At 39.9% G+C, this 14,086-nt stretch overlaps 1 protein-coding gene across 4 annotated transcripts in view; it reads right to left on the bottom strand.

Annotated features, from left to right (window-relative positions):
• ATG7 (autophagy related 7) overlaps positions 1-9,137 on the bottom strand; it is a 125,505-nt gene extending 116,368 nt beyond the window's left edge. For all 4 annotated transcript variants that reach the window (XR_010885472.1, XM_067303860.1, XM_067303859.1 and 1 more), the window contains exons 1-6: positions 9,101-9,137; positions 4,358-4,553; positions 4,049-4,103; positions 2,133-2,250; positions 709-786; positions 51-167 (exon numbers count right to left, since the gene is read on the bottom strand). Coding sequence is in view for 3 of the 4 variants with exons in the window: in XM_067303860.1 (XP_067159961.1) it covers positions 51-167; positions 709-786; positions 2,133-2,250; positions 4,049-4,103; positions 4,358-4,535 (546 nt within the window). In the remaining variant the exon portion in view is untranslated. The remainder of the gene's footprint in view (positions 1-50; positions 168-708; positions 787-2,132; positions 2,251-4,048; positions 4,104-4,357; positions 4,554-9,100) is intronic.
• Between the last annotated feature and the right edge of the window lie 4,949 nt (positions 9,138-14,086).

Here is a 14,086-nt window from a genome sequence, read left to right on the forward strand (position 1 = left end):
AAAAGCTTAGTATTAAAAAGTTCATAACATTAGGTATTTATTTGATATACCTGATTTAAAGGGAATCTGTCACCCAGACACACTGGTTTCTGAATGATATGTATCCCATCTGGGAAGCAGAGAGCAGGGTAGCAAAACCAGTAATAGAAGTGGTACTTTTTTAAATCCTAGAAAGAAATTTTATAAAAGTAGATAACAAACATGTAAATCAGAATGTAAATTACTGTTTGAGGTACTGCTGATAACTGATGGTTGATTATCCTAACCATAGTTCTCTCTGCTCCTTAAGGCACTGTGATGATTTAAAACAATAACAAAAAATACTAGATGACTAGATGATCAGTTTTTAATCTTTAAGATTTAAAGAGACAATATGCATGTAAAGCTTTAGTTTGAAAGTTTTAATAAATAATGCTTTAGATAACACAATCTGTTGAACTTGAAACAGGTGTTCTACTTTTACTAATACCTGTAATCAGATAATCTAATCTGTTAGTAGAAGAGAATATGAGGTGGCATCAGCTGGTTTTATGGGCTACATCCTAAAGTCCTTTATATTTGTATAAAAGAATGGCTTACTAGTTTTTTAAATATCTGAAAACTATCCTGATAATGTTAATATCTTAATACTCCTATAATATTTCTCCTAGAAAGAAAACTATTTCATCATTTCCATTTCAATGTTCTAAGTATATTATCTTTACTCACTGCGAATGTCAGCAGCAGGAACCTGTTCAGGAGCATAGGGTTTTCAAGAGCAGCCCCAGATTTTATTGATTCCCATATCTGTTGTTGATTGTCAGCACAGGGAGGAAGAAAAAAGGCAGAGAAACAAAACACAAAGGTAGCATGAGAATGGCTGCAGGAATCTTTAATGCTTCCAGCTAAATTAAAAATACTAAAATTAATATTCCCAGTAATCCACTGTGACCTTTTCCTATCTAACCTCATGCAGGCTATTAACCATGCTGAAAGGATTCTAAAGGCAACACACAGGACTGTGTTCTCTAACACAACAACTATGGATGCTGGTGAGCAAGATGGGCATTAATTCATGAATTAGGCATACAGCATTAAACAAGACAAAAAATATCAGCAACAGTCCTTCAGATATAGGGACTATTAACACTAGAACAATATACATCATATTGTGGATATTAATATAGCCTTTCCTTCCACTCTTATCTTTCGCATAATTATTCATATAATCTACAGATACTAGGTATGTGAATATTTGATGGGTGGGGGGACAGGACGACACATCTAAGAAAGCAGTCTGCTGCATGTTGGTGAGGTGAGACAAGAAGCTGTAACATGGATATGAGGCAGTCCTGTTTGAGTTTTCTGTCTTAAAAAGAAAAAAAAATTAGTAGAGTCAATAAAGTGTTCTGACCTTTCTAGTTTTCTAGTTTTCCTAAAGATATCATTGAAGTTACTGCACTGTATCTATCACAGACAGGGGAATACTAGGCCACAGGCACACAAAAAATTCATAACCTCAAGTGAAGATACGCATGAAAACTTTGCTACTTAAGGCCTGCAGGCAGACTATCAATCTAATTAAAGAAATCAACGATTGGTCAAAGTGTTTCAGAAAGCAAAAGGTCATCTTAATTTGATTTTCACTTCTCCCTCAGCCACCACATTTAATTTAGTTAGTTCCTTACAGTGCAAGAAGACTTTTCCTAGCCCCTTTGACAGCCACCTTGTTCTCGCTTTACCTTAGTCTTCTGGCTGTTCAGGAACTTCCCCATCTCTATGTCACACAGATGTGTTGCAATAAGCTAAAGTCTAAAACCAGGCAGTTGCTGGTTTCCAGGTTTCAAAACAAATAAAAAACCCATGCTCTACTGAATGCAAGTCACCGGCAGCTCTAATAGCACCATTAAATTTAAAACGATGCTTAGTAGAACACTGAATAAAGTCCTGCAAGTATCATTAGCTACTTGCTATTCTCTTGGAAATAGCAGTGAAGAAACTGTCAAACTATTCCCTCCAGAAACAGTTAAGACTTGGCACTGCTAAACATGTATGGACAGCCTCTCCAACATTTGGAGCAGAGACAATAAAGCACTCCACTGGCTATTTCCAAACCCTATCTCTCTGCCAGTTGATTTGATTTTTAATCTTACCTCATTTGCTTCTTTTTCCAGAAGTGACTTCTTATCACAGGACTTGAAAGTCTCAAAAGTGTTGGTATTATATAATGTTCCAAAAGCAGGACAGCAACGTGCTGGTATTGAAGCATTCCTGAATAAAAGAAATAAGTCTCTGAGAATTGTACACTTATACTTTCAACACCATCAGCAGTGGTAACAGTAACTCTCCTGTGGTGTAATTTTCCAAGCAAGGTTGTCCTGAAATTGTGACATGACAAGGCACAGTAACAACAGTTAATGACAGCGCTACTTAAAACGTTTTTACAATCATTAATGCTTTATTGAATGTGGATTAATATAAGCACCATGTGTAAATACACATATACACTGTGATTTAAAAAATGCATTGGGTATTATCTTTAGCAACGTGGCATTTAATCACAGATTGAAGGAAGATTTAACAATTCCAAACAAATATAAATTCTTCATGACAAATACGATCTTCACTAAGAACAAATTATTAAGACTGAATTTTAGTAGTCAATTTTTCACACATGTAGAGTTACTCAATTAAAATTTTATATTTAAAAAGGCATTTCAAAGCAAGACTAAACCTGTCAGAAGATTGAATGGCTTTTATATCTTATCATCAGCTGGAGACACTGCTGTTTATAGATAATAGTATGTCTTTTTCTCCTTTTTCAATGTAAATTAGGTCAAAAACTACAGTACTCCCTTAATTTTATAGATCTGAGTGGTTTCATTGACTCTCGTAAGATCATTCTCTTAAACTGATGCTTCTGACTGCTGCTAAAGGGCAAATCCAGCAAAGTTTAAAATTACATTGCAAATATAGGTGATGTATAGTTTCCAGAGATTTTTAAGGCTAAAAGGAAACTTCATCATCATCTAAATTGACTTCCAGAGTAACAGAGTACAGAAAACTCCTACAGCAGAAGGATTATTATATATTACATAAATGGACCTTCATTATTTTATTTTTGTCATAACATTTGAGAGAACAAATATGATGTTATCACCCATTTTTCACTAACCCGAAATTCCTGTAACCAATACCACAGCCTTCTTCCGATTGCACTTTGCTGTATATACTTTCAGTACCATACTTACAAGTTCTTACATAAAAATTACTAGAAGAGTAAGTCCTATGAAATTATCTCAAAATACACAAAGCCTCGCTAAGCTCCTGACATCCAATGGAGATATCCAGGCAAGACAGAGCAGGTCACTTCTATGACTTATAGCTTTGTAATCCACCAACTTAAAGCAAACAAGACCCTGACTATGAAGAAGTCTTTTTTATTTCTATTTTAATTATATTAACTCAAGTATTTGCTGGAATTGAAAACCATGTGGAAAAAACACTCCTCCTCTCACATCTCTTTTTTGGTGTGTATACCGAACAGCTTTTCTTGATCTTTGGCTTTGGAGGTAAAAGCTAAAATACAAAATTTCAGTCATAAAGGCTAACTACTTTGGAAGTCATTGTCACGTAAAAACTAAGGATTGTAAAAACTATTTTGAGCTCCTAATTCTAACTATGAATCTTCAGTAAATAAAGATCTAAGGAAGAATTTCACCAGAAGTCAGATGACTGAAAATATCCTCCCTTACTCACAGAAGGGCCTATAAAATGGAAAGAAAATATTATTTTATATAAACAAATACACAAACAGAATGAGTGTATTTGAGACTTCCCACCAGAATATTTTAAACTCAGCCCTCTAGATGAATATACTACTTCAGAAACTGGGTGTTAATTTAATGTTTGTGATTCAGAGCAGCCTCTCCACTGTTATAAAGCCCATAAACACATATACTTATTTTTTGTAACATGTGTCCAAGTAATATTACACGTCAAAGCATTACTACTATCCATGGAAAGTGTCTTCACATATGAATTAAGATAAACCACATTAGGTACTTACATATCAAAAGCACTAAACTCCAATGTCAAGCGAGCTGGCAAACCCAAAGGATCACCTGGACAAAAAGCAGAAACACATGTCCTTCAAATAGCAAAGCACAGCTTAATTTTCTTTTTTTCTTTCTTTCTTTTTCTTTTTTTTAATACAAGTTATAAATTACCCACAGACACACCAGAATTCACAGTTCATCCATTAGTGTTTTCTAATCCCAGTAATGTTTCAGCAAAATACTTCAAATGTTATACAAATTCTTAAAGGAATAACAAGAGAAATCTAAACTACTAAGAAAGATGTTCAGTTTCTACCTACCATTATAGTAGTATCCCTTGATAACCTTTGGAGTCTCATCCAATCGGTACTCATTGAGTTTCTTCTGGGTTAGTTCATGCCAGAATCCTGCATCTAAGGCACTACTGAAGGGAGCAAACTGCAGCTTAGAGATTCCAGGATCTAGAGGATGGTGTGCCTCATTACTGGCAGTTGCCATGATTTTATTCAATGATTACTGTTAAACAAACAAATAGAATTCTATAAAAGCAGGTACAGCCGATGTTCAGTTGACCATATTACTCATGACTACTCAACACTCCTTTTTATTACATTTTGTTGTGCTGAAGTGTAGAAAGCCTTATTCCCTTAAATGTCTACATAACTACAAGTTTTAAAAATTTATTTGGATTGAAAGAACCTTTGATGATCAAGCCCCTCCAATTTCTGGTATATAAAATGACAGAAAGCAAGTATATATGCTATTTCGCAAAGCTACCCAGAAGCTTCTGATTTCCTGACAGACAGTCCATGATTTCTCCTATTTCTTAGGATATTACATCTGAACTGTGTAATTCTAAGGTACTTCTTGTACTGTGCTACCATAGACAAAAATAACAAAATACTGAGCCCTGTATCTGCACTCCTTCCAGTATCTAGGTTTCAGATTAAAAATCTATTAGTACTATTTAAATTCTGATGGCATTTAAAATTCAAACTAATAGCATATTTCATTTAACTAGGTCCTCTCTACCACTCAGCCTGTGGTGAAAGTCAGACACTGTCACAAAGCAGTTACAGATTAACATGAAAAGCTAGTGAAGGGAAACTAAAAACAAAACCTAGCAGCCAGTGAATGGCAAAGCTGGAAACAGAACACAGAACTTCCCTAACAATTGCAGTAGCCATTAGGAAGTCAATATAAGTCTAGATTTTCTTACAGATTTTCTCCTCCTAAAAGAAGGAAAGTCTTTGTATATGGGCAACATTTATTTCTTACAACCTCAGTCCCTATTCAATACTGGCTGAACAGTATTCCTGTAAGCACCCAGTCTTCATTTCACAGCAATTACAAACTTCAGAATTTTAGATTCTACCCCAGAATGAGGGATATAACATCTAAACTGGGCTGCCTATACCTATTTCAACTAGGTGTATATCTCTCCTCTCTTGTGTTAGCATCAGCATTCATGCGACTGTGAGGTAATTCAGCCCAACTGCTTATTTGCCTGAAAACTCATCAGATAAAAATATTAAGTCCCTCAAGAATTTCCTTTTCTTACTGCTGGTATCCCTCTTCATGCTGACACCTACATACATTAAGATGCAAGCTTCAGAGACATAGCCCATGACATCTGAAAGAACACGACAGAGTATTTCAATATACAGCTCAGGGGAAGGAAGGTCCTCATATTACACGTTCATCTTTGCCTATCTAGCTAATTACGCATATACATGGCAAAACAAAGATGCATTTCATATTAAAAGATAAGACTCTAAAAAATTAATTTTAAAACTCCTCACAAAGATGTGAGCATACACTCATATCTGTTCATGGCAACACATCCTTTTACCCAGCTAGTAACTTTTCTAACTCCAGAAGGTAGGTCAAAAACTATCTTTCAGGTTTTATTCAAATTGTTTATCAAATAAACCATTTGAACTCAAACAATCTTGAAATGAATCCTTCAATTAAATGATTTTTGAAGACTAATTTTTTTAGTTTGCACAGCATAAGATTGTGTTTTGTCACTGACCTTTCACAAGATCCCTGTGATTTTTACACGCGGCTCAACGGTATGATTTTACATACTGAAAAATCAAAATAAGATTCCTAGAATAGCTGTATAACCCAGCATCAATTTCGATAGATGCACTACAGCTTTGCTGTACCATAGCTTCTGCAAGATTTCATGGTTTTTGTTGTTCATTCTTTTCTGTTGTGGTGGTGGGGAAGGGAGAGGTGTTTCTAATCTCTTAATAACTGCCAAAGAGCCAGCTCTTCTCTGAAAAAATTTCTCTAACATGTCAAAACAAAGTTTAAAAAAAACAGTTATGCTCTTCCTTACATGGTACTTTCTCCAACAGACTTTCAGGTTAGCCATGCTATTCTTTCTAAGTTCAGTTTATACAGCCCATCTCCTTTTTCAAGTGTAAATGGTTTCCTTACTTGCTAGTAAACTGTGAAGTGTGTTTTTTTTGGTACAAATTTGATGTTTTCCTTATTTTTGATGGAAAAACGTGTATGACTTCAGTTGTGTCATAATGTCTTGCTTTAACTGGCCTACTGCAAGTATGCCATTTCATTTCACTCCTTTTTTTATTTAATTTTTAGCAGCAGCAGGAATTTATGGTAGTGTGAACTGTTGTTTTATTTGAAAAGCCTCTCGCATCACATTTTATTAACATGAAAAATCAGTGAGTTTCTTGAAAGCATTAGAACTATCAACAGCAGAGCTAACTACATGGAATTTTCTTAACATTTTTATAAAGCTCTTTTTCAGTATGTAACATGTAGAAATAGTCACATAAATTAGCAAACATTTAACTTTTTCTGCTAGGTCTTGGGCCTTACAGAAATTTTTTTGCAACTAAATGCCAAAGAAGGCTCATCATAAAACATGCAAACAATTGTGTCATATAAGCATTAGCAATAATGGAGTCATATTACATAGCACTTCATGTCAAGACTTCCATAAGGAAACTTTTATTCAGAGGTTTAACACCTGCCTACTCAATCCTAATCTATGAAAATTTTTCATTTCTCTGTTTTAGAAGTAAGTTTAGGAAGGTACTAGTTAAAAAAAAAAAAGTTAAAAAAAATCACAAAAGGTAAAGTGATTGCTTTTCTTGACACACAGGCAAGAGGCTGTGTGTGTAACGAGAGGTTTACTCATTCTGAATTTTAAGTTAAACATTTCACCTGTGTAAAAACTATGTGGTAGGTAACAAAAGCTTCTCCTACATCCAGGAGAGTTAACCATTGACGTCCTTTTTCAACCTTTGCAATAGGTAAAGGCTTGATTTCATTTTTTATTTTTTTCTAAATAAGTACACGACATACCAAACAACTAAAGCATATTGTCAAATGTTTCAAATGACCAAGAAGCCACTTGACTGTAACTAGTGCTACCTGAATACTATATACTGAAAACACCAGCCTAAACACATCCAGTTGGGATGGACTTTTAACGCTCTACTTGTTTTCATCATTACTGTACACAAATTATGATAAAACTGAAGGAACAAACAGAAGGCCTCACTGTACTATGCAGATACAAACAGAGTAACAGAGACAATCATTTCTGGTGTATTGACTACACTGAAAACTTCCTTCAAAGTATTTTAATGTAAATATTCACCTACATGCTTTCTTAATGCAAGATCTATAAGCCAAGATAAATCTGTGCAGCAAACACAAGCATACTGAAAAATAAGATGAAATATATATATTTCATAGAACTTGCATACAGATATTAATGTACAGTCTCTAATAGTAATAACAGTCACTAGAAGAACGAAGAAAAAAAAAAGGCATTACAATTTTTAAATACAGAACAAAACTCAAGTTTTGAAAAGCCCACTTGAAAAAGTGTGCTTGAAGTTAAAGAATTTACCAGTATGCTTTGGATTGGACATTTTCCTAAGTAAGGAATTACAGTAAGGAATTTTAACAAGCATAATCAGCAAGGATAATCAGAAATAAGAACGCACTATTACCTATCTAAGTTATAGCACTTACTCTTAAATACGCAGGCATATAAAACTAATCTAAATGGAGGAAGATATTAAGCTATAATTAATAGAAATGAACAACACACAAGGCCTTTTAATAATGCTTGTCTTCTCCTTGACAGACATAATTAATTGGTAATCATACTTTCACAATGGATTAAAGGGCCTTCAAAACTTATCATGAAGTTTGAACAAATTTTAAACCAAATTAACATAACCCCCTAAAACCTGTAAAAATTAATTTTCTACAAAACTCAACTCTGGACCACAGAGTCAAGAGTATTTTGAAGACCTCTCCATAGCCAGTCGAGGAAATTAGAGTTTCCTGAGCACTACATGAAGTACATTTTCAGAATAGCAGCTTGTTGGCTGGCAGAACACTAAGCTCATCTGATGTGCACTATCAAGCCTATTTCGGGGGCAAGGAAAGTCTTCACTATTTCTATTAACACAGTCAACACAGGAAGGCCTCATTTTTTGTGACCCTCTGTTGGACCCTCTCCAGTTTATGACCTCTCTCTTGTACCGGGGTGGGGGGGAACTAGATACCTGACTCCAGATGCGGTCTCACGACTGCTAAGTAGAGGGGAATAGTCACTCCTGAGACAGCTGGATACCAGAAAATTAAAAAAAGCCACGAAGAAGCGACCCCTGCGGGTGTCCCACCCTGGCGAGGCGCCCGGCCGGCACCGCCGCTCCGCCGCCTGCGCCGCTACCTCGGCGCCGTCGCCGCGCACCGCCCTGCCCGCCGCAGCGGAGCCCCGGCAGCCCCGCCGCGCCCCGGGGGCCGCCGGCCGCCTCGCTCCGCACCCGGCTCGGGGCCCGGCGCCCCAGAGGCGGCGGCTCTCGCAACGGGCCGGGGCGGCCGCCGGGGGCCCGGGAGCACCGCGACACACCGCCCTCGAGAAGGGGGCGGGGGGGGGGGGAGCCGACATCGGGAGCCCGAAGACAGCGGCCGTTTGGGGCCGCGCAAGGAGCGAGAGGGACGGAGCGAGCGAGCCGGGCTCCGGCCGGGTCGCCAACGGCCCCCGCGCGCGCACGGCCGCTCACCCGCTCCGCCGCGGTTTACTTCCGGCATTGCCTGGCGGCCCCGCGGGGTGACGTCATCCGCCGGGCGGCAGGGGGAGCGCTAACTCCACGGCGACGGCGATGCTCTGGTCACGTGACCGAGCCCCCCTCCCCCCCCCCCCCCCCCGCTCGAGGCCGCGCGAGGCCGCGGCAGTGGAGAGGCCGTTGCGCACGCGCTGCGGGTCGGCGCTTCGCGGCGGCGGTTGGGGCCGCTCACGGGCGGTTCGGGCCGGGCCGGGCCGGTCTGGCGCCCGCCGGGTGTCGGGGCGGGGAGGTGTGCGCGCGTTACACAGGCGCCCACCTTAGCAGAAGCTTCGGCGCCCGCACTACCTCCAGGGGCCTGGCTCCATCCGTCCCATCCGTCCTTGCCTCCTGGAGTCACGTGTAAGCTGCTGCTCTCCGTTCCTACGCCCTGTTGGTTGCATTTGCTGCAACGACTGTATGAATAGACAAGTCTAAAGTACTTCAGTCTGACAGCTCATGACACCAATGAAAAGTGAAGCGATGTCTATAAAATGCCTTTTCCTCTTATCTTGCTGCATGAATCTACACAAGATGCATGGGGCTGAACAAAAGCAAATGGTGCTGATGTCCTAATAAAGTATTCACAGAGTTTATTAACCATATTTCATAAGCTAAAATACTGAAGATGATCACATAAAATGCAAGGTGTGGGAGATTTTATAGTTTTTACATCTACAAAGATCATCAACCTGGTTGTGGTGACTGATATTTAGTACTACAGTTGTCACCAATGTTTTTATAATTGCTTGATCCCTAACGTAACATGAGCATCATCCCCGAAATCTTTACAGTTGCCTTCCATGATAGCTGTCAGAGCTCATGGCTCATGAGCTCAGGCTCCTGGACAACCCCAAACCGGGGGCAGCAGTTGGTGCGCTGGAGGGCAGGACTGCTGTGGGGCATCTCAGCATCCTGGAGGAGTGAGCTGATAGGAGCCTTGTGAAGTTCAACACAGGCGAATACGAAGTCCTGCGCCTGGGACAGACTGACTCCATACATCGCCCACACATCAGTTTGTGCCGGGGACTCGCTTGCCAGGCAGCAGCTTTGCCAAGGAGGCCCGTTGGACGTGAGTGAGCAGCGTCCCTCTGTGAGGATGAGGGCTGACTGCCGCGGTGCTAGTGAAAGCGTGGCCAGGGTTGGGGTGGGGGGGTGGGGAGCAGGCAGCGTTCCCCTGCACTCAGCAGTCCTGAGACCACATCTGGAGTCATGTGTCCGGTTCTCCCTGCTGCAGTACAAGAGAGAGATCACAAACTGGGAGGAGTACAGTAGAGGGTCACTATAATGGTTAGGGGGCTGGAGCATATGATATGAGAGGCTGGGAGGGCTGGGGTTGCTTAGCCTGGAGGAAAGAAGGCTAAAGGGGATTTAATTGCTGTCTTACGTAACCTCAGGTGGGGTTCTGGAGAAGACAGAGACAAATTCTTAGAGATGCAGAACAGAAGAGGAGAGGCAGGGGCATATGTTGCAAAAGGGAAAGTTACATATGAGTATAGAGGGAAAAATTTTCAAAATGAGACTGGTGAAATACTGGAACAGGCTGCCTGAGAGACTCCGCAATCTCCACTGTTGGAGACTTGACTGCACAGGCCTCTGAGCAACATGATCTAACTTTCATGTTAGCCCTGCTTTGAGCAGGAGGTTGGACTAAATGGCTTCCAGAGGTCCCTTCCAACCTAATTTTTTCAATGACCCCATGGTTGATTTTTATAGAGCTAGGATGCAGAAACAAAACAAGCAGTATCTCTTTACATATTTTATTAAATTTACATAGAGAAACTAAATTTGCCAGAGTGGCCTCCTATTTTGGAACATGCAATACTGCAGTAACATCCATATTACAGAAGCTGCCAACAAAACTGGAAGTAAGCCTCAGAGGAAAAGCCACAAGTCAAATAAGCATGGATACATGCTTATTTGGTCAACTAAGGTCAGCTGACCTTAGACAGCAATTGTTGTTGTCTGACCTTGACTTTAAAGACAATTGTTCAGGCAGTGTCAAAGGAAAATTTGCAGTGCTGCTAGTTATGCTAGTTTAGTCCTGATATTTGGATAGAGGATCTTGCTGTGGAGTATGGGCAAAGTAGACCTTCTAGGAATCTCACAAATATAACAAATTGTAATGAACTTTGTGAAGGTTGCTATAAATACTGTACCTTGAATCTAGCTGCATTACATCTGTAAAATTCTACACTTTCTTATTCCACATACCACTCACTTTATCAATATTGGTAACGCTTTTATTCTGTTGGACACATCATAACTTGGTGCTCTAGTCCATTTTCCCATGGCTGGAAAGGAGAAAGTTTTTCTTGTATCTCAGTCTGATAGAATACTTGTTGGTCTTTGTATTCTTTTTTTTACATGAAATATAAAGGAAACATTGATGGCATCCCACCAAAATAGCTTGATTGAAGTCACCTAGTCTCCATAATATGTACTTTAATCTTGCTTAGATTGTTAGTGTTTGCAGAGTTTCAGTTTCATAACATACTGTATAAAAAACTGTCAGCATGTAACATAGGTCATTAGAAATAATACCAATACACAGCAGAGGGGACATTATTCAGTGAGCCCACATCCCCATATTATCTCAATTATTTATTTCACACCTGAAAAGAAATCAGCCCCTAGGAATCAAGTTTCTGCACAGCAGTGTAGTTTTGGGGAAATGGGAGATGTATCTGGTAGGCTTGTTTTCTTGGACTATCATTTTTATACAGGCTAGCTGACCTGGGAAATCAAGTTGAGATTTACACATGAAACTGCTGCTATATAGATGAGCATCCCCCAGTGAAGAGTCTTATAATGTAAGAGAAAGAGACCGTGTCAGTCACAGTTCTCTCTATGCATGGAATCTACAGGAAAGTGGCTATAACAAACCAAGGCTAATCTGAGATTCATACTGGAGTTGATTGATTGTCGCAGGTATAGTTTACCTTGTGAGATCTTTCTATAAACAAACAGCAGTCTGTAATAAATATTTGAAAATAATAAATCAGCTAAAAGACAGGTTCTCTAAAAACAAGGAAGAGATCTTTTGGGTGTTTTTGGCACATATTTTAGTAGGTTAGACTTCCAGTTTCCCCAAGCAAAATATTGCAACAAGGGAAAATGATCCTGGAATTGAAGGTGAGAAAAACTTCTACCCAACACAAATTCCCTTAAAGTTAAGAGGAATTACGAATCAAAACATCATTTCCCATTGATGTTATTTTGAACCATACATCACCCACTTTGTATTTTTGTACTTTACAAAGAGAGGGCTGGACTGACAGATCACTGACAATTCTTGCAGGACTCCTGCAGCTGTTAGGCAGTAGCATGGATTGTGCAATGCAGGTGTTTTACTTTTGTTGAGCTAGAATTAATATTAGAAAGTTAGCCTTTCTTTTATCAGGAGCAAAGAGAGCTCACTACCAAAAAAATATTTCTTCTTGTATGTCTGAGTACAACTACTTAATGGGTGTCAGGGGGCAGTGAGAGCTGGCTGCTCCCTAATGGACAAGGAGCCATGAGCTGTAACCTGGCCAGCAGGCCAAAGGCCTCACCAGCAGGGGCCCAGCTACCCAGGCGAGGTAAGCAGAGCAGACCCAGAGATAGTAGGCAGGTGCAACCAAGAGTCCAAATCATCAGGCAAGTTCCTGCTGGTAAGGCAGGTCTGAGGTCAAGCTGCGAAGTCAATCTGCAAGTCAGAGCCAGGATCAGGTCCAGTGACAGTAACCAGGGTCAGACGCAGCCCAGTGATCACAGGGCAGGTCTATGGGGACAAGGCAAGTGCAAGCTGGGAAGTCAGTTCGTGGGGTCAGGGCCTGGATCATCAAGGCTGAGCTGCAGACTAGTACTCTTAAAACATACCTCAGACCAGGACCTGAAGGACCAGGCCTGAGCCTAAATAGAGCTTCTGGGCCCATGGTCAGGGGTGTGGGTGGGTAGGGCCCTAGGTGAGACTGATCAGGGCCACTAGGGCCTATTACGGCACTCAGGGCCCTGACAATGGTAATTAACTATGCCTATGAATAAAGAGAAGACAGAGCCAGCCACTTCCCAGATGTGTGCAGTGAAAGGCCAAGAGACAAGGGACAAGCTGAAACATAGGAAATTCCAACTCAGTATATTGGGGCTGAGGAAATTACCATATGAATTGTAAAACACTAGAACAGGGGCCCCAAGGGGCTGTAGAATCCCCATCCTGGGAGTTACTCAGAATTCACCTGGACGGGTCTGTGAGCAACCTGCTCTAGCCCAAACTGCTTTGAGCAGAAGGTTAGACTAGATGACCTCTGGAGATCCCTTATAACCTACATGATTCTGTGACTCCATGATAACAGGTGACATAACTATGACATAATATGTTATATGATCAGATTGCAATTACTGCTTTTGTCCTTTGACCTCTGTCCATCTTGTCCAGAATTTAGCATACATCTGAAGAAAAGTCAATTCTTTGAACATCTTTTGCTCTTTATAAGACTCAGTCCTGATCAAAACTATGGCATTTGATTTTACTCAAGGCATTAATTTTAACTGCACAGTGTTGATGTATAGTAACGGATGCTGCATATTCCATTTAAGGCCTGTTTTGAGTTGAAACACATCGGAGTTTAAATATAAGATATCGTGGTAGATAAAGGAAAATTATAAGAAGGAATACAGAATTTAATTTAAGTTTTTATCATTACCATATAAAAATGTACATCTCTTCAGTGGGAAGCAATACACTTTTAAAGTGAATCTCCTAGTCATTTTTATTTACTGCACTATAGTTTGCATCAGAAAGTCTCAGAGAGCATGTAAGGGAGTCTTTTTGGATGATGGAATTAAGCCAGAAGATATGCTTCAGCAGCAAATCTAATGTGCTCCAACACTAATGTTTCCTTTATTAGAGTGCAGTGTTTCCTAAAAATAATATGGAAAAAGAAACATGTAATAGATTGCACCCAT

The sequence above is a fragment of the Apteryx mantelli genome, chromosome 12 (genome assembly GCF_036417845.1).
Source record: "Apteryx mantelli isolate bAptMan1 chromosome 12, bAptMan1.hap1, whole genome shotgun sequence".
NCBI classification, from domain to species: Eukaryota; Metazoa; Chordata; class Aves; order Apterygiformes; family Apterygidae; genus Apteryx; species Apteryx mantelli.